At 38.7% G+C, this 21,501-nt stretch overlaps 1 protein-coding gene across 2 annotated transcripts; it reads right to left on the bottom strand.

Annotated features, from left to right (window-relative positions):
• Nucleotides 1-7,392: 7,392 nt before the first annotated feature.
• C1QTNF3 (C1q and tumor necrosis factor related protein 3) lies at nucleotides 7,393-20,481 on the bottom strand. 2 transcript variants are annotated; one of them, XM_009082721.1, is made up of 6 exons: nucleotides 20,298-20,481; nucleotides 14,951-15,062; nucleotides 12,631-12,785; nucleotides 9,428-9,557; nucleotides 8,626-8,725; nucleotides 7,393-7,552 (listed from the first exon to the last, which is right to left on the bottom strand). In XM_009082721.1, the coding sequence occupies exons 1-6, from the start codon at nucleotides 20,379-20,381 to the stop codon at nucleotides 7,393-7,395; spliced, it is 741 nt and encodes a 246-aa protein (XP_009080969.1). In that variant the 5' UTR covers nucleotides 20,382-20,481. The 2 variants fall into 2 exon arrangements, with proteins under 2 accessions (XP_009080969.1, XP_009080968.1); XM_009082720.1 differs by having other exon boundaries at nucleotides 20,094-20,468.
• Between the last annotated feature and the right edge of the window lie 1,020 nt (nucleotides 20,482-21,501).

A 21,501-nucleotide genomic window follows, 5' to 3' on the forward strand; every position in this document is an offset into this window, starting at 1 on the left:
CTTGCTATTATAATAATTTTGACAATTATAATATTTCAAATCTTGATAATTATAATTGTCTAAAAATGTAGGCAACGGGCCACTGCTTCAGGTGACCTTCACAGAAGGTGAAACTTCTCTAGTCAATTCAGACAAGCTGAAATGGAGAACTTTGAAGATTCTCATGGAATTTCAATGGCAGTCTTCTGTCCCAAGTGTATCAAAGCTTTCAAGCATGGGTGCTTTATCCTAAAGCCTGTGTTTATGCTTTGCCTGAAGAGAAGCTGTGCTCCATTCCTAACACTGCTTCACATCCACAAAGATGCCACATTTCTGACCTCATATTGTGTGCTGCTCTGACACAGTGTCCTTTGTACAATGCACTTGCTGAGTGCAGCAGCTTAATCTCTGCGATTTCAAGAGGTCCTTCAGTTAGGAGCTCCTCTTTGCCTTTCTGTGTTTCTTCGCTTCTGTGTATGCGCATTTGCACATTACTAGTCACTTTCTTAAGTGTACCTCCCACTGCACACCACCGAGAAATCTATCTTGAGATCATTATATCCTTCTAAAGTAGTTCTGAATTCATGTTGCTTGAGAATGTGGCTCTGTCTGTCTGAGATTATGAATTATAGATTTAGAATTTTGTGAATCGTGAGTTTTTTAGTCCAGGCAGTCACGGAGTTGATGATCTGACCTTTAGTCAGTCACTGAGATGATGATCTGGCCTTGCTGCAGTGGACAAGCTTTGCCATTAACTTTCACAGTACCAGAAATTTGCCCCCTCATACTCTGTTAAAATAGGAGAACAAATCACTGATGCCTCTGACAGTGATTTCTGTACTTTGGACCTTAACCCTTGTACCTGAGCCAAGATACTTTTCTGTCCTTTGAGTCCCATCTTATGCTATTACTGTGCTTTCATGGTTTACATGAAAAGAGTGGCAAGTAGCTTTATATAGCTAATCTTTATATTGGGTAATCAGGAGAAAATAAATATTTTGCTGTGAGTTTATTATTAACCACTGCTGTAGGAACTGAAAACTCTAGTCTAGGGTTATCCCCTACATACAGTTTGCCTGGACACTGAGCTTCAGGTCTATGCTTGGCACTACATGTACTGCTGCTTGGCCATTCTGCCCTAAACTTAGTTCCAGCATGACATTCTTGCTGGGTAGTGCTGCCTGCTGCATTCGTCAAAGGCAATTTCTCCTGCATTGCTAGGGCAATGGATTCAGAAACCTTTATTATTATGAACTGTTTCTGTCATCTTGCCCTGAGCCATTTATGTGTGCTTTATGGCATACCTAACACAGATTATTCATTTTGTAAGCCTTTGATAATCTGCAAAGGCAAGCACTCTGAGAAGAAGGTAGTCTTGGAGGGAAGAAAACATTGATCTGAAGTGATGCAGCATCTGAAAGATTTTACTCAAAACAACCGTACATCTACTACTTCCTAGTTTCAGAAATGAACAGGACATAAATTAAATACCATCCAGCACTTTCAGCTGCAGACCACGACTTTTCACATGACAAAATGGCACAAACTCTGTATTGGGGCCTGGCTAGCAGAGGAGCTGTAACTTGAGCAATGGTTAAAGGAATGCTTAAGCAATTAAAAACAAGACACACAAAATAGGTCGTGCTGACCTTGTTTCTATCTTCATGCATTCCTGTGTCTTCTATCCAACACCTTATAATGGTCTTGTTCTCTCCTGCTGCCAGGGTTTTTAGGTTTAGTTTTAGTTTTACTGCCTTATAGATAAGTCATCTGGCTAACAAGCCGGGAATAGTGCTGTTGTCTAGGTTCTCATGGACACTGTGTAGCTCTTGTTATCAGTTTCCCAGGATGTGAGAGCGGGATGCAGCTTGAACTTGTAACCTATCATAAGTAAGAACTGCAGCATTGACAGGTTAAGCAACCAATCCAAAGTAGTGTGATCAGCGCGTAGCTGCATGTACGGGAGACATTTTACTATAAATACTGTTAGGTGCCCTAAATAAAGTTGACTATCAGAGCATCATATTGGTGTGTGCTGTAGTCCATCCATTGCAAGGACCCCAACAACTCTGAATTCCTATTCCTGGCTAGAAATCCCAGTCCTTATGGACTCCCTTGGCTTTCATCAGTTTTGCTATGGTGTAAGAGCCTGGAGTGTTTTTCTGTCTAAGAATTGATAAGATTGAAAAAAAAATCCCTTAGAAGCTATCCTAAAATGAGGGTTGCTGCTGTTAATTTAATTCTGCTGTTCTTTCTTACGTATTAGTGTGCTCTATTTTCTGTAGTAATGGTGCTTCATTAACTGTTCATATAGATATAGTTACTGAATGAAGCTGTTCTATGTTCATATCTTCCTATCACGCTCCAGTGTACGGGTGGGCAATTCCTTATTCAGAAAGCATGATATACTTGCTGCTGGACAAGGCCAAGAAGCAGCATGTGACTAGATAATGGGAGGAACATACTGTGAGACACATTCACAGAAAACAGGAGCTAAGATGTCAGAGACAATTTTAACATGGGTATTTCCATTCTTGGTGTTGTAGCAACATGATTCTTTTTGTGGATTTTTTAATGTCTGTTGGATTGTTTTCAGAAAAGCAGAAGAATAGCACTCCATTTGTGCGATTTTTCACTGGTTAACACAAGGAGTCTCTTTAAGAAAACCTTGCCCCACGGGGTTTTTATTATTCTGTGAATGAGTTCTTGAAGGATGGCCTGCCCCATTCCAAATGCAGATGGACAATACTGAGCCTCTCCCACTGTCATCCTTACAGTCTTCATGCCAACATCTGTGCACTGAGGTCATCAGTCCAGGGGCAGAAGAGTGACCTAGCCAGTTACTCCTGTTAGGAGGAATTTGCAAGGTCAAGAAAGCTGCAGAGTCTTTTCCCACAGCTGTTACCACTCCTTGTACAGCCTAAAAGGTACTCAGGGGCAATGTACATACTAGTGAATTAAGCAGCAACAAGACTTTCCAGGTCTGGGAATTGCTGAATTGTAGTGTTTTGTTACCCAAATGGACAGGTTATACAGCTACATTAGCAGAGTGGTCCCACGAAGGCCTTTAGCCAATGACAAGGAGTATCTACCCAACTTTTCTTGAGTAAAATTTCAAAGTTAGAACAAGACAGGGATCAGTCCCAGCAGACAGTTTTGCAACAAGACACCCTGCTGTGGAAGCTGAGTTTAATTAGCATTAATGTAGTCAGATGGTAACTCTGGGACAAAGAATAGACTCTGACACTGCTTTGGTTGAGATTCAGATTACATGTTAGGAACAAACTTTTCACTGTAGGGTGGTCAGGCACTGGAATAGGTTGCCCAGGGAGGTGGTGGAGTGACCATCCCTGGAAGAGGTGTCTGGATGCGGCACTGGAGGATATGGTTTAGGGTTTAGGGGTTACAGCAGAGTGACAGGCTCATGGTTGAACTTCTTGGCCTTCAAGGTCTCCTCCAACCTCATTGATTCTGTGGTTTTTACTATCACTTTAATGAGAGCTGGGTGATGAGGCTTGGGAAGTATGGCTGTTCTCTGCCACTGCTCCTGTTCTGTGTAATTTCCTCAAGGAAAATGATAATGAAAATTAACATGGCACTGCAGATGCTCTAACTCCTGCCAGAACCGTGTGGCTTGGCCCAAGGTACAAGAGGGAAGCTGGTCATATTAAGAAGTGCACATTCTATTGAGTTCTTTTAATTTATAAAGATAGTTTCTAGAGTTTGTGTCTTTCTTCATTGGTATCTGAGTATGACATCCAGCCTGGAGGACTGCTTTGCACACTTCCTTTTGTTGCCTCAGATTTTTAAATCACAACTTATCACTCAGTTTTCATTTCCTTTGGCTGCTGAAGCTGAACTAACTGCAAAATAGAGAAGCTTTGCTACTGATTCACCAAAAGTAAGAACTGTGGATCTTTTCACACACCAGTCAGTGAGTCCCTGCATGTTTTGTGTTTGTGTGATTTTTTATTATTTTTTTTTGCTCTGAGCACAAAAAATTATTTTTATAATGGGAACTAAAAAGGATTTTTAAAAGTTTTGATTCAAAAACACTTTTATTAAAAGCTGATTCAGAAAACAGCAGGGTGTGACGTAGGAAGCTCAATGAAAGAGATGGGAAGGTGAAGGATGTGAGTGAAAAGTGTGTACCTTATTTTACCTTTAGAAAACTATTATTTAAAGCCCTCCCTTTGGCTCACAAAGTTTTCAGTGGGATTGAGGCTGAAAACTGTTGCCAGTCTAAATTGCTTCTTCAGAATCAACTGAATCACTCTCAGGCCATGGACAAGTCTCTCAAACTAAAACCATAGGCTGATGTCTTTTTTTTCCCCACAGATCCTAAGTAAACTGCTTTCTGCTTTCATTAAACACCACTGGTGAAACTGGACCCAGACCTACCACGTTTTCCCTCACTTTGGTTTCATTCTAGTTGGTGTTTTTCTTGAAGCAAGCTGTGTTTTACTCCTGCCGAGGGGATCCAACCAGCATCTCTCAAGTCACACACAGCCCTGCTTTGAAAAATCCAGAACTTAATGCACCCGATGCATCTGGAGAGGAGATCTGCTACTTTGCAAGGATGTCACAGGGGAGGACAGTGGTCCCTGGGGCTCTGGGGGAAGGGAGGACCAGGAGTGGGGTGGTGTTTCACATAGAGCAGAACTCAACTTGGCTCTGTGTTGGGCAGTGTTTTCCCCTGCTAGGACACCAGCTTCTACCAGAGAGGCAGAATATCACACACAGCTCTCATGGCAGGCAAGGGCTTGCAGGTTCTTGCCAATTTTTGGTTAAACCTGGGAGCTCAGGGACTGGGAGAGATACAGATTCATCTTAGCAAAGACAAGAAGCCATTAAGTATACTCCAAATTACAGCTTTTCAGTTTCCAGAAGGTTTCTCACTTGTAATATGAATTACAAGATTCCACGTATTTTATAAGAGCATAAAAGTCTCTGACAGAGGACATTTTGTCTTAAGCATCTGCTAAGCAAGAGGCTTTCAATTATCAGCATCACTGGAAAGATGACTAATTTTCATAAACATTTCTGGGAAAAACCCACAAATTCCACATGACTTACTGAATATAGAGCTTGTTAATTTTTAGGGACAGGAACACACATACAGATATTCACATCAGCTGCTGTTTTTTGAAGGATCTTTGAAATTAATATGTAAGTAAACAATTTATGTATAAAATATGACAGCACTCCGCAGAGACTGCATGCAGAGAAAAGGCTGTAGAGATTTTATACAAAACGTAGGAAATTTTAACCTGTTGTAAAAAACTGCTTAGCTTTAACCTTGGAACTGAGACCATGCTGCTCTTTGTTTGTCAGAAGCTCTTAGTTGCTCTCCACTCTTAGCAGGCCAAGTTGCACAAAACTTGTGAAAACAACACAGAATTGGTATGGCAAAACATGTATTTCTTTTATATTATGGCCATTACAAGAGATAATGTAAAGGAGCTTAAATGAGTGCATGACTCACAGTTTCTAATTGCTTTATTCTGACCAAAATTGATTAAAATGGCCATTTTAAAATTAATTCCTTAAAGTAAACATTTTATGTGTAATATGTGTATATATATACACATATGTAAAATAAATATATTTTAATCCTTAATGCTGTCTTTCTCCCATTCAGTAGCAACATGAATGCTTAGGAAAAGCATGTTAAGAATAATATATCTCCATAGTCTGCACATGGTAAGGTCCTTGGTAAATGTAGATATGAACAAACCAGTGTAGTTTTGTGAGCTTTAATCTTTATTGAATAAATGAATGTTTTACAAAGTAAGCTTATTAAAATAACATGGCCAGAGGTTTTGAAACCTGTGTGGTACAAACCTGACCCAAGTTCATAAAGAAATGATAAAACTCATCAGACAACAGTTCATTAAAGCTAATATTTTCAGTGGTTGATGCATAAAACTAAAAAAATCACAAGTCAAAATCATCAAGTATCAACATGCATTTTTCTTCATAAGATGTGGCTACATACGCTAGGAATGTGTGCAAGGACATACAAATTCATAGGCAGATTTTGGTTCATTTGCTCTATGGTTGTGGTACTGATATCTGCACCCAGTATAGAAGAATTTCAAATAAATGGTTTCCTCCCCCACCTGCTTGTTATACATTAATGGCAGGTAATATCTGGTTAAAATGTAATGTCTGTTAAAATGGAATTTATATTTCATTAGCTTATTTGTGGAGAGCCAGAATGTGCAGAAGATACATGGAGACTTCGTTATTGACTTTCGTGCTGACTCCAATGCAAAGAAAATAGCAAGACAGGATTCCAGGTATCCAAATTCTGAAAAGCTGGTGGCAAATATTGATGCTGAAGAGTGGCCCAGTGTACTGGGACAAGAACGTCTGAGCCAGCCAGCATTTGCTCTCACCAGTTAAATGCTAAACTGGGTGAGCTGCTGCTACTTTGCAATGTCTTTTCCTGAAATATTGGTTCCTGGAAGGCTGCTAGGAACACTGTATCAACAACTTCATTATTAAGTAAATATGCAATATTATAATGTACATCCGTCTAAAAGAGCTCCAAACACCATGAAGCTTGTGTTTCTCTGTTAGTGCTGTTGGCACATCCTGATTTCTCTAGTGTATATGCCTCTGCCTTGACACTTGGCACTCAGTTGCATCACGTTTTAAAAAGGCTAGGAAGGAACATTGCAGTTCCCCTGCCTGATCCCCTTCACTCTGCAGACTGAATTACCTTAGCTTCAAGCTGCTACTAAGGCAAGACCTACTAATACTCTTCTTTTAAGAGAGAGAGTAAGCATAAATATGTGCTAAAAATCTGAGAAAAATGACACCAGATACATCTTCAGAGGTTTGACATGGGAATGCAGTAAACCTGAATCCCTGACATCTTTATTTTCACATTTTTTTCTTCTATTTGAGGAGTACATTCTAGTTTAATACAAACTTCTTCCTTTAGATCTGGTCTCAACTGAGCCTGCTTAGGCCTGTTTCCATGATGCAGACTTAAATGAATGTGTAATAAGAACTGAATAAATGAACAGAAAAACTTGAATCAATTCTTCAATTCCTGACATATACTTAAGTACATTTATGGACAAAATTGACTTTACTGTGCAAGCTGCTCTCTAAATTATTTAAACTCATTTTCCTTTGTTTTTCATTCACTTTGGAGAAGAGAGCAATAGCAGCACTTAACAATTCAACAGGTATAACCTAGATGACAATACATATTCCATCAATCTGTCTCAGCTACTCAAAAGTATTCAGCTCATCTCTGATACACAAATAGCAACACATTGCATCAAAACAAGCCTTCTTGAGCCTCCAATGTTGTAATGTTATTTCACAGTCCAGTGAAAAATACCAGTCCAAAAAAGATGTTTCCTCAGATGAACAACGATTGGGTTGTTTCTTTTTTTACTTGGTTTCAAAAAGAAGAAACCCAGCAAAGGTGGAGAAGCGTTGATGGTCCCCATGGAGGGCTCCATTTCCCATTCGCAGCCAAACTTCATCTCCCTTGGCAAGTTTTAGGACTGCACTGTTTCCTGAAGTATCTGCTTTTCCTTTGGATTCATAGCTAAGGATGCATATTTTAACAAGTCAGTTTTTTGTTCCTCGACAATGATCAAGCAAATAACTTTAAAAAAACCTCAAGAAAGCACATTGGTATCCTGACCAAAACTTCCTTGAAAGGCTTGCCAACATTGTTTTCAGCTTTATGAGGACATTTCGGCAACTTTCTGCATTTGATCTGGTCAAATTTTGCACCTTCCCTAGTTGATTCATTTAATTCCATTTCTAAATTGTGGAATTTTAACTTATTTTCCAAGGCACAGGAACAAACTTTTTATTTAAAATAAAAATCTGCTCCTTCGTCAGAACACTGCAGATTTCCTGTGATGCTCTTTTCTCTTTTAATTCATCCCAGCTAAATTTAAATCCCTCCAGGTCAGGAGTCTGATGTGAGCTGAGACAGTGCTCCCAGCACAGGCAGTGGGCTCACTCCATCCTGAGGCCTCTCATTGGAACACAGACACATTTGATGTGGGCTAACCTGCTGGCTTTGTGTGAGTGTTGGTCGCTTTCTTCCACCTGTTCCATTTTATAACAGCAGTGCTTCAGGGGAGAAAAAACAGAGCACATTTTCCTTTTGAAGGAAGTATCTGTTGGCAGTGGTGGGTACTAATGATAACAAAGCCAGTAAATGGAGGACCTTTGCTTCTTACTCATCCTTACTACAGCAGTTTCAGTGCTTTCCACCTTTAAAGTAAATTGCTCTCTCCTCATCTTTAACAAGACAGTAACTAGTTGAACACTTCATTATGCCCTTTCTCTAACAGGCAAAATGAGGATGAACATGTATTTTCACAGAATGACAGCATGTTACCACTGAACTCCAACCCTGACTTTCAGTGCTAATTCCTTCCACTGAGTTTGAGGAACTTGTGATCAAGGCTGAATTTTATGTCCAGGATCTCAAATTTGCAAGTTGAGGTGGGCAAAATACAATAGGTTTTTCTTATTGATTATTTTACCCTACAGAATTTCTTCCAAAAAATGAACAATTTTACGTTTCTTGAAGCACGAGCCAGCTATCACATCTGTGCAAAACCATGTTTTTGCATTGAAAGGGCCTGGCCCTTCACTTACCTATATAAGCTGAACACTGTATTACCATTATGCATCAGGTACACATACACTTCCTCCACGTCTTCATGTTTCATCATATTGAAGGTGAAGAAATACACCCCTGAAAAGATTACCAAGTACAACGTGTTTACTTCATAGAGGGAAGTAATCATGCTGCAGATTTCTGATTCTTGTTTAGAAGACATAACAGCTGAGGACAAAACTAGCTTCCAGTTGTCAGTGGATGTTTTTTCTGCTCATAGTGTGCCAAAACCTGATTAATTTTTTTCCTGCATATGGCAGGGGCTGTTCCTGCACCACAGCTGCATAAGATGGGGAAATGATGTAGCTGAAAAATAACCCAGGAAGAACTGTAATGCCTCATTTCCAGCCACACATCTGTTGCAGGTCAGCTCACAGCTGAATTGGTATGAGGGAAGATGGGGATGAAGAGAGTGACTGGAGGCAGAAACTGGAGGAGGCAATTGTGAAGCTGCTACTGCTGCAACATCAAGGCCATGGTTATTACAACACAGTGGCTGAATAGCTAAAGCCCACAGCAAAGCAAATGGTCCTGCTCCCTCCCCAGCCCTGGCCATGCTTCTTCCTCCTGCCTGTGTGTCATCACTAGTCTCAGTGGCAAGACCTCTCTTGGCTCACTCAGTTTTCTATTAATTTTTCTGGAAAGTAGGTAGCAAGTGTTACACAGACTGAGTGTCATCAGTGCTTTGTGCAGAGGCAGTTAAATGGTTTCTTATAATTATCGACCACACCTCTCCCTATAGCTCCAAGAATTGCATTATTTCGTTTTTCAAATGTTTACCATTCACTGGAGCACCAAATCTTCCAGTCATGACATCAAAAAAATTTCCAACGTTGGTTTCAACACTACTGAAGATGATCCCACTGTTCTGGTTGCTGAAGTGAGTAGCCATTGAAGCCATGAATGCAACCTGTAAAAATCCAGTTCTCAAGTCAGGCAGTCATTCAGGAAATGCACATGTGTAGAGAAATCAGCTATAGAATTTTTTCCTGTATTTGCAATCTGTTAATTTTCCTGACAGAGATGTTCTTCTAGGGCTTGCTCCAAGGCCAATAAACTCCAATAACAAAACTTCCATTGAGTGAAACTGGAAAAGGACTAGGTTTCTTACATTCAATTGGACTATTCATGCCTGTAAAGTAAGTGTATGTTCAAGTGTTTGCAGTTCAGAGCTTTCGTTTGGGACTTTATTTACTTTCAAGTCTTTCCAGAATGATGCAACAGAAAAATAGTATTGAAATGGTGTTTCTGACAAAAGTTTTTTATATAGTTTTTATATATTCCGCAATACATTTAGACTGAGTATTACTTTTAACTGAATGTGTGAAAATAAACAATGCTTGGTAAAATCCATATAAATTAGTGTTTCTTGCTAACTACCTTCAGAGATACATTAAGCACTTTTATTAGAGGTCCTCTAGAAGTTCAACAGCTGGGACTCAACATTCAATGCTTTTTCTCTCTTACCAGTTGCCTCAGTCATGAAAACAGAGGTGGTGGACATCAAAAGAGGAAACTAAGAAAGTGAAAACTGTGTTTCAACTTCATGTTTCCCTTCTTGCAGTGAGGTATGTTTGCCATAGAAAATGTTTCATAGGAAGCAGTACAAAGCATCCCTCACTGGCAAGATACCAGTGTATGACCCTGCAGTTTGTGTGGTCAAGGAAGGGGGTGATATTTTCTGTGAGTGTATGATCCCCAGCCACATCTGACGGTCAGTAAATGGGGTACAGGCAGAATTGCTGCACCTTGATGCCACAAGGTCACACAGTGACTTGGCTTTTTATTTCGATCTTGACTTCTTACATGACAAGTATTCAATTGCATCTGTTACTGTCCATCACAAAAATGACATTTTTCATGAGATTCCAGCTCTACTGGTATTTAAACTTTTTTTTTTTTATTTCAGATCCAAATGAGAACAAAACCAAAACAGACAAAAATCAAATACAAGTCTGAATCCAACAACGGAAATCATTAGCCATCTGTTCAGAAATTTAAGGACCTCCAGATGTGAGCTGAAAGCTTGGGCTGGTTTTCCTTATCCCTGCATGGATGAATTTTCTATGATGGCAAATTGTTAACGTCTTGCTTCTCAGCCAGGATCACGTCAAAGTTCATCATGTGTTAAAGGAAAGCAGCTGCAGTGGCAGCTTGATGGAATTTATTGCTTTTTGTCTAGATTCCATTTCACAGTCTCTTTGACTCTAAGCTACTTTTCTGGGCTGATCAGAAAAGCTAAAAAAGATGTCCTTTCTCCCTAGGTCTCATTTGGAAGTCGCAGATCAAGGTGGACACACCAAGTTTTTCAAAACAATCCTGTACTTAAAAGAGTATTGTGTTCAAAAGTGTTTTCCCTTAACCTATCCTGACTGTAAAATTCTTAAGCATGATGTAAGCAGAAATGATATGCCATACTCTGAGAATTTTGAAACAGATCTGTTAAAAATGGTGATGGAATTCTGCTTGAAAAAAGGTATTACAATATGAGCTTTTGTTATTCATCTTCTTTCATTATTCAGTTTTAATTAAGTTGCTGTCTCTATGTAAGAATAAATAGTGATAGTTCATTTTAAAATTGCAAAAGGATATATGTTGAATCTAACTGCAACAAGTATGTTTTTAAGATATTCAGCTATAATGTGAATTCCAGCTGATTCTTTAAGAACACTAAAATAATTTGTTTTATTACAAAAGTGCATTAATTTTTGAAACTGTTTTCTCTGTGAATTGTATTCTGTGCAGTTATCCCACCTTCATGCAGACTATGGTGGGGAATTCAAGCACAGATAATGCCAAGAAATCCAAAGCCATTTTTCCACACTGCACCTGTTGGTTATACTGTTGAATTTGCTGTTAATTTTCGTGCCTTTTATGAGGATATAAAACATATATTAATGACTGTTATTGGGAAACTCCTTCAGTGAAAAGATGTATATCTGTAAACAGACTAGAACTTCAGTTTTTACCATAGTCAAAGGGTTTGAAGAAGTATTTCTTTTTATGCACGTTTGCTATATCACATTTTGCCCCTCTGTGGTGAACTTCTTTAGGGGGGTACAAATCAGATCAAGACTAAGACACTTCCATTAAAGACTGTTTGTGTGAGTGAGAATGTGAACTCCTTTATAGTTTTTGGAGACCTATGTACTCCCTGGTGTCTGAAGTCCCATTTGCCCAAAAGCAGCACTGATTATCAGTTTTATCTGAGTTGCTCTTTTAGATCCTCAGTAATTATAATGGGATCTTAGGTGCTTCCGTCACATGTGGCCTCTCTGGAGCTGAACCTGAGTGCAATCACTTGCTGACACAAATGCACCTGAAGAGCTTTAGGGTTACCCCCATGGGGCAACATCTCAGGCTTGAACCCAGATTTTAAAGCTCATCTGGCTTTTGGGTTATTCATTCATAGGCAGAACCTATGTGGTCCCCAATATATTTAGGGTGTCTAGACATATTAAAATACAGATAACAACTGAGGGGTATTTTTTTAAAACTAGAGGACTCCGTCTGCACTCAGAGGCTTTGAGCCCTTACTTTGAGGACCTAGATACATATGCTTCTGAGAATCTCACAAAGGCTGGCTGAACTAAGAAGCATGAGTGACTTTTTAACTCTCTTCATATGCTGTAGGTAGGGCAGTTATGTATGTGATACATTTTAGTAGAAAAATGATACTCCCTGCTCTTCTCCTTTAATGATAAAGATACTGGCTTTTTGCCCTCAAAGGGAAGTATATGTTTCTTCCTGCCCATTTCTCAGCTGGATTCTTACTCTAAAGAAAGACTAAACCCTTTCTTTTCCAGGAATATCTGGCAGAGCACATTTGTTGGTCAGGACAGGGCCTATATATGTCTCTTACAGTTTTAAATTACAGGGGAATTTGTTTCTTAAGTATCTCACAGTATTAAGCGGCTGTTTTTTAGTGAAGAAATCCATAACATGAGATTTTCTGCAGCCAACACGAGCCAAAGATTTTGTACCTGTAGCTCTGGGGGAATTCCAGGGTAACCCTTCTCGCCTTTGGGTCCATGATGGCCACGCTCTCCCCTTGGTCCCATATCTCCTTTGTCTCCTTTCTCCCCTTTGGCTCCTTCTTGGCCAGTTGCTCCATTATTTCCATTGTTTCCGTGATTTCCTTAACAGAAACAAAGGTTCCTGTTTAACTTAAGTAATTTAATATAAGGGAAGTGTGACAGGATCCTTTTCCACCACTTTGCACCATGTGGTCTTCAGTACCATAAACCCCAGATTGAGCTGTGATAGATAAGAAACGGCTGTGTGATTAAGATGAAGGTAGTGGTTTTGATGAGCAGGTTTCCAGATGGACATAGATTGATATGTAAGAGTTAACCCTCATGCTGTCTTGGTGTTGTTGTATAAACTGCTGATGTCCCAGGTCATTGCTTTGTTTGGTAGATGTGCAAGAAGACCTCAGCAGATGCGAGGCTCAATGAAAGCAAAAGCCACTGCCTATTGACACATACTGGGTAGCCTGCATAAGCACTCTTGCCTTTCATTCTGTGTAAAACTTATTTCCTGGTAATTTAAGTTAATTAGGGTATGATAGGGTAATTTTTGAATAGCATTTTGCTGTCTTTAAAACATGTCCACACAAACGAAGAATGGCTGTAGCCTTAAACTAGCTAAATGACCCATCTGTGCCAATAAAAGGAGAGTTGTGCATTCTGAGGATGCTGGTTAGCTTGAAGGGTTCTATATAGCTTGAAGGTTTAAATCTAGCTCCTAGTTTTAAAGAGAGAGAACATCTTTATAATTAAACTTTTCTGAGACAGCTTATTATAAAAAGGCTCATTATAAAACATATTCCTGCACCTGCAGTATTGCTTACTTTCTGATGTTTACTGAGGAAATTATTGAGCAAATGTCTGTGCAACTGAAAAAAAATTTAAAGCTGGCTAGAATCACTGAGCAATTATTATGTCTCTTGCAGCAAAAGCTTGATCTTTCAGCTCAGGGAATTACTTAATGTCATCATTGCTCTAATTCTATCTGAATTGAAATTAAGATTCCTTGCCACTCTGCTTTTTCTTTGATTATTCTCTCTGGTTACAAGAAGAATAGTGTTGTTTGAGATGAAATCTAATGATGAAGTGATGCTTCAGAGTTAGTGTACTGAGAAAAAATACTTTAAACAAGGAAGCTAAACAGCGAAAAAAATATGCAGTTTTTTGTTTGGATAGAGGAATCTGTAACTCTCAACAATAACAAGAATTATCCTATTTGTAAAACCAGAACTACTTCTCTACCAGGTTAGAGCAGAAGTCTACAAGCAACATTTGATTCAATCAAGTGGAAAAACAACTGCTGTTGCTCCCCTTACAGGCACAACAACATGAAGTGCAGCAGATTAAGGAGGCAGAGAAATTCCACAGTTGCTGCCAGCCATAGATTTGTGGCATCCTGTGGTGAGAAGAGAGTGTGACTGAGATACGTGAGGAAGGGGCAAAGCTGGGACTGTGGATGTCCCGGTATGTCCACTGCAGCCTTGAAAATGTGAGTCTAATATAAAATTGTATCCTGTTTCTAAGAAGCCAACAATTTATTAGTAAGTAATGGACCATTGCATTGCATTGTAATTGTGATAACAGGATATGCCAGGTTCTGAAGATGAGACAAATCTGTCCATCTGTGATGTGTGCCTTTATACGTCTGCTTTAGGAATGGTGATTTTCAAATCCTGGAAGGTAACTGCTGTAACAAGCTTACACCAGCATGCAACTAACTTTTTCCCTTCTCTAGGCTCTTCTATTTCCATACCAATTATCAGATCACAGTTCACTGTTCTTCTGTCTGCATTTTTAATGAAAAGAAAAAGGTAGGTTTTATTATGGTAGACAAGATGTAAGAAGGAAATGCAGGAATTTCTGCAAGAGAATGTGTGTCTCTATAAAATACTGGCTAGCAGTATGCTAGATGAGGAATGCACTACACAACAACATAGGTGCATATACGAGGGTGATAGCAATAATCAACTCCAAGGAACAAGTTCTTCCAGCTTTAATGGAAGCTTCATGCTGCTTTAAGAAAAGACACCAATTTGCCCTAGAAATGCAACTCTCAGTGTGAATTTGTGAAAGCTGAATTTTAATAACAAATGGGTTTTCACTGGAAAATACTTTAGAATATAACTGAAAATATCTGTCTCTGCAGAAATAATAGAAAAACTTATCTGTCCCCAAGTATTGATGCTTGGGCCATTCTCTGATAATTCACAGAATAGCCTGTAATTTATAGCCTGCAATTATACTGACCAAAAAATGAATTAAGCTTCATCTTTACCTGGCATCCCAGGGGGCCCAGGAGGTCCTGGGGGCCCTTGGTAGAGTCGAACTCCAAAGTCACCACGGCAGCAGGAACTACAGTCTGGATTCTGTGGTCCAGGTGGGGGGGGCTAAGTGCACAAAAATAAGCTTTAAGTAGCTCATTCATGGAGGACATCAATCGATGCATGTTGGTTACAGGGTCTTCATTATACATTCTCTGTTTATATATTTGGTAAGTTTTCAAAACACTCCTTATCTGGGCTGAAATCTTACATACTTGGGTTGTCACTGAAGATGTTATTTTTGGAAGATTTAAGGAAATGGCTCTTGAAGTGTTCTAAGAGCTACATGAATATTAAAAAAACAACTTCTCCTGTCAAATAATGAGGGTTTTGAAAATAAAATAATACCAAGTAATGAAATTTATATGAATATCTCAGTTAGGTTCCCATCCTGATCCTACATTTCAACTGACCTTTGATGACAAACAAGCTTATGTACTACAAGTGGTAGGACACAAGGGACTTGCTTTGACCTTCAGCAATGAAGTATCCTTCACTAAACATAAAGAAAACTGTGTTGGACCACCCAAAGCACATATTTTAAAAAAAAAGTCTGTGCAGCATGTTCCTGTTCATGGTCCAAGACCAGCATATTTACAGGCTACTAAAGTTGGGAGAACCTAAAAAAGTCCCAGGTTACATGACAAAGATTTGAACTTACCACAACATGTGGTGTTAGGGTTTTTTGATTACTTGTAGTGGTGAATGTGTAACTATGAAAACCTGGTTTTATGTTGAAACTAATATAGCAGCATAAATAAACTAATGAGTTTATTATACACAGCTCAGCTACGGTAGTAATAGTTTGATAGTAGTTTTGTTTCTGTGTTGTTCTTTTCCATTTTATATTTACACCAATGGAGTCTCATTCAAACCTGACTAGATTTCATAACTGGGCTCTTGCAACGGCTTAGACATTACAAATCTTCCAGTGGGTCAGCTAAGGCAGAGATCCAGGATTTGATTTTATTTCTCTACCTCCTCCTTATTTCTCCCTCTTTGTTTCTTTTTCCCTATAATTCTTTGCTAATATCCTAAGATGCAAAACTGCAGTTCGTAAAATATGGAGAGGGATAATTACAGCAATCCAACTACTACTTTTCTCTAATCATTCTACTATTTGTCTTTTTTCCTTTCTTTCCCCTCATCTTTATCATTCTCAGGTTATTTGCCTAATGCAGTCTTATTGGTTTAATGGCAGCAAATGAGCCTCTGGCTGGATGAGAGCTGTCAAACCAATACACAGATGTGCTGTATTTCTGCCCTCAGTGTCATCAGCTGACTTCATCTGAAACACTAAAGCTTTCTGTCTGCGTTTTGAACAATACCAAGCACACGCTCAGAATTCATTCATTTCAGGAGGCTTAGGAATTTATGGATACAGAAAACCTCTTTCATGCCACAACCAAAATACTGTGGGACAGATGCATGCCCTCTCCAGCTGGAACCAACAGTGATGGAGTTACCATGGGAATAAAGGCTGACTTGACAGCTCAACAAATATGCTTCAAATTCAGGGTTATGGAAATGTTAAGGCTTGCCAATGGGCAGAAGGGCTTCATATTTATGAGGTTTGGTCAAGGCTATGCTTTTTAGCTTCATTCTGGACAAGGTCTGTGCTTTATAAGAAAAAATGAGTTCTGCCTCTTGGATTGTCTGTTCCCAGAGAACCTGTTTGTATCTTTCTTGCTGTTTTGTCTCTCCCAGTTGTTAGGAAGAACATAACTGACAATCACCAGATACACTGTTTATAATTTTCCTAATATGAGAGAAATATCCTTGCTTTCAGCTCATTTTCAGTCCTTGAAGGGTAGCCAAGTACAAGAGGGCTGCAATTGTGCAAACATTCTGCACCCTCTGAAATAATAATGTTGATTGTTGCAATGAGATTAAAATCTCCAGCTCTTTTTAGATAGTGCTTCACACTCACGTTACCTGGGAAGGCAAACTATACACACACCCACCAAGAGCAAATAAGTCATACCAGCCTAAAAATACCCAGAGACCTAGAACTGTAGAATGTAGGTAAGGAAAGACATAAATCCAGTAAACTGAACTCATATGCACACTCCCTGTGCAGGTGTGATTTGTCTTTTTCATACAATGCACTGAAATCTTGAATTATACTATTAGGTAACCAGCTATGTTATCATGAAATAGATACTAGTGCTGGTCATAATCAAATGCTATTTGCCATCACCTTAGAAAAAGCTCAGCAGGTTATTACATGCGAAATAAGGCCAGTCCTGCCAGTCTGGTTGTATGCAAACAGTTCCACTGACTTCAAAATAACTACTTATGCAAGTCATAAAGTAATATTGACTTATTATCTATACTCATCTTTTCACTAGGGGGAAAAAATGTTCATGGTCAGCTGCCAAGGATAATGAATATTCAGGATCCTCTTTAAATCTCTAAAAACAGAGAACTTCACGAAGAGTACATTTAAAGGAAAAATGTGTTCCTAAACTAAAATCACGCTCAAATGTGACAGAGATTAATTACAATCTGCTTGCCAAAGGCATTCTATGCAGCTATTTGTGCATTAATTTTATCACACAGTGAATCTTTGGCTTTGTTTGCAGAACATGAATATGATTTAGAACCTTATGAAATGCATCTGTCACACTGATATCCTAATACAGATAGAAAACTGGAAATACTTCTGAGGCTATTTGCTGAATTTCCTATGATTTAGTATGTAGGAGAAAGTTCTGGCAACAGATGGTCTATAAAATTCCCTTAACTTAAAGCTGTGAATAATCATAGTTGGAGACCCACCCCTTTTTCACTTCCTGATTAGTTCTATGGGTTTCTGTTTTATTGCTTAAGACAATGCAAAAGACAAGTAATGTACCTCCACTGCTCTTGGCTCCTGTTCTGAACTGAAATAGCATGTCTCCATGGGCACTAAGGCACTCCATGCCCTTTCTCTAAGCAAAGAATTAAACAAAGAAAAGTTGTCGAAATTCAGGGTGAAACACCACTTGGCTGAGGGATATCAAAAGATTTTCAAAGAACAACCAGAAAAGGAAAAATGGGCTCTCACAGCTCTCCCTAGTCACTAAGAGTTCTGTGCTTGAGAAATGCACATTATATTTTACATATGTTAACAGCAGCGTGGAAACTGGCCTTACACCCAATGCAGCAAAGACAGTAGCAAAGACAAATGCTATTGTCTCTCTTCCACAGCAGGGGTCTTTAAAACACTTCAGTAAGAGGGCAAAATTCTCCAGCCAAAATTCTCTTTAGCTGGGGAAAGGAACTCCACCTAAAACAACCGAGAACCTAGGAACTTAGGGATTGAGCAGTTTCCATGTAGCTCAAGGAGAAGAGAGACGTTTGACATGAATTAAAACTTGTCTGTGCCACCTCTGCTCTTCATCTGCCTAGAAACCTCTCGAGTCTGGAGTTGGAAAACACCTATTGCATAAGCCACTCTGTGATCGATTATCCCTGTCAAGCATCTGCTATTGTTCCATTTCATTACAGTAAGCCAAAAATTGCATCATTTTCCCAGAAAAGATTGCTTCTTAGAGTGGGCCTGGCAGGTAAATGACTTCCATCAGCTGTACTCAGACTCTCTGTGCTCGTTTTTAATGCCACAGCCTCTCCTCCCAGCAGGCAACTCCAAACATGTTCCATTAAACTCTCTGATGAGAGACACATGCACTCCAAACACAATGACACTTTTTGTGAGTGAGATTTTGACCCCCCAAAAAGTTGTAATTTTATATTAAATCCTGCATTATCTGAAATTATGTTGAGTTAAAGGGGAATCTCCTTTAGGTACCGATAGTACATGGTCTGTAGTATGCAGTTGCACAAATCTCTCTGCAGTAAAGAGGTCTGCACATACCAGCTAGCTGTATACCTGATGGTTTACACTGTTTTTATACTGCAATTGCAATTTAATATGCCTACAGTTAAATGCCTATTTTGCTGAATGCACCGGAGGAGCATTTAACTCCTGCCCAAGAAATACAAAACAAAAAGCAATATAAAATTTAAATACAGGGAATACAGTGGTGCTTTAAACCTACTGCCATACTTGGATGTGTTTCAGTTCTTCAAGCCTAGGACAAGATTAAAATCAAATCTTGTCTCTGCTTATCATGATGTAGGTTATTATTCAACACTTGTCTGCATGTCCTTGAATTTTGCCATTCAAGATATCATAGTTTGATCTGAAAGAGTTTTTAAAAAAACAAATGATAAAAATTGAACTATATAGGACTCAAACATTCGTATCAGCTATAGGAACAAAGCACTCATGTTCTTTCTGTTTCTAAAAAACACTGATCAAAACAAAACTTCTTTTAAGTGGAATTTTGTTTTGCCTAGTGCTTGAAAAAGCTTCATCTTCTTCCCTTCAGAGTTTTTCTTTTAAATTGGAACTGCAATATTTTATGTGTCATCAAGTTATGCTATTCTCCCTTTGCTGTGAGCTAATGACTATAGTATCTAAAGTGCCATGAAAGGCATAAAAATATTCCCAGTTTAAAATGCAGATACTGCAAGTGATTGAGTTGCATTGCAAGTCTTTTTTCTTCTGAAACTTTCAAGTTGATATATATTATTAAATCTACTCGTTACATTACTGTCTTTATTTTCAAGCTACTCCTTAGATTAAAGTTTTTGACCACTCAGAATTTTACTATGTTTGTCTCAAGCTCAAAAAATATACTTTATATACATCGTCTTCAAGGAAAGTTATTCCCTGCTTATTCAATCTTTCCAAATACCTCTAGAAATTCTGTAATTTTCCCTCACATCCAAATGAGTTAGCAGAATCTAAAACTTAAATATCTTAAGTAATGCCTTGGGACAATTAAGTGACTATATATCAGAATATATGACTGCACAGGTACAGAGTTTCAACAGAACAAAAGGCTGCTGTCTGTGTTGAAACCAGTGTCCCCAACCACTGCTGGTTCTACCAGCTCATTAAAAGATCCTATAAAGCAGCCCAGCAGGATACAGACCAATACACAGCTTTAATAAAAATTATTTCATAAATATATCACTAATAATCTTAGCAAAAATAAAATATCTCATTAGCTTTAAAGATATCTTTAGAAGATTAATTCAGAGTACCTGGACTCTATCTGAGGTAGTCAGTTCTACATCATCTACCTCTGGTCTCAGGACCTTTTGGTCTGTAGAAGTGCTATTATCAACAGTCCACTCTATAAGTTGATTCCGCTGTTTCAATATTTCCCTGCTTCTGGAACCTTTATGACCAGTCTGGTGGTGACTTTGCAATATTTTGGCCACTGGTTTATAAGATCTTCTGCTCACCTCCATGTATTCATCTTGACACAGGCAAAATGGAAGAAAAAATAAAGCCAGTAGATGCCAACTGATGAAATCCTTCTCTGCCATGTTATTCAAAATAATTTTTCAGAAGTCCAGCAAATGCCTTGCAGAAGGAGAACCTCTTTGCTGCACCAGAAGTTATGTGGTCCTTTCAGCTTTTCCACTAGTAAGCCTGGCACTGAGACCAGTACCAGGTTTTATACAGTTGCATGCAATAAATAAAACTAAAAATGCCAAAGTGACAGGATCCTTCATCCAAAATCAGTCATGCTCCTTTAAACAAACCAGGCATTATTCACCACTTCACCACCACAAGGAAAATTGATTTGTATGCTGGAAATGACCACAGCATTTAATGGACTCCTGTGGTTCCTATTTGGGGGCATTAAAAAATGTAGCACCTTTCCTTTGGCATGTTTTTGTTTAAGTGTGAAAAAATGTGATGGAAATGGAGAACATGTGGCTAATGGTTTACGTTCCTTGATTAGACATGGAAAGGCTGTGAATTCACACTCTTAAATGTCTTTTGGACACAGTCACCTTTCTCATTTGCCAGGAAATTCACACACACAACTGCGTCAGCCCAGTCCGAAAAATCCTTCCAAAAGCAATTAGGAAACAAAAGCACAAGAGGAGCTTTTGCATATGATCCTGTCCCAGTGGCTGTTTCTGACTACGCTTTTCATTCACTGAAAGAAAAATATTGAATTTCTGTCAGTTGGCCAACAGTGGAAGGAGACTGGGTAAGCAGCTTTGAAAAACTGGGTTGAATTCAGATTCACAGAGCCCCATTTCTCAGCACTAGTTCAACATACTCAGCCAGGCAATATTTTTTCCCTTGAATTCCTAATGTTTTCCTAAATGCAATTGCCAAACCAAGTTTTATATTTTCACTGCCAAGTAAATATAAATTTACCAGCGGCTTATTTCAGACTAAAAGATTCAAATTTATGTGTAGTATAATAATAATGATAATGATGATGATGATGATGATGATGATGATGATGATGATGATGATGATGATGATGATGATGATGATGATGATGATGATGATGATGATGATGATGATGATGATGATGATGATAATAATAATAATAATAACAATAATAATAATAATATCCTCATTACCCTTTTTGAACCACCCACCAGTATTCTCTAGAAAGCCACAACTGCAGGATGCAGTTCT

This window comes from Acanthisitta chloris, unplaced genomic scaffold (assembly GCF_000695815.1).
Source record: "Acanthisitta chloris isolate BGI_N310 unplaced genomic scaffold, ASM69581v1 scaffold36759, whole genome shotgun sequence".
NCBI classification, from domain to species: domain Eukaryota; kingdom Metazoa; phylum Chordata; class Aves; order Passeriformes; family Acanthisittidae; genus Acanthisitta; species Acanthisitta chloris.

What these genes read in the sequence shown, in the direction of transcription:
- C1QTNF3 (XM_009082720.1), bottom strand. Translation starts at nt 20,381, where the DNA reads ATGGCAGAGAAGGATTTCATCAGTTGGCATCTACTGGCTTTATTTTTT. An exon ending in CTACCTCAGATAGAGTCCAG is followed by an intron (nt 15,063 to 20,093) that starts GTACTCTGAATT and finishes TTGTGCACTTAG; the next exon opens with CCCCCCCCACCTGGACCACA. An exon ending in GAATTCCCCCAGAGCTACAG is followed by an intron (nt 9,558 to 12,630) that starts GTACAAAATCTT and finishes GGATTTTTACAG; the next exon opens with GTTGCATTCATGGCTTCAAT.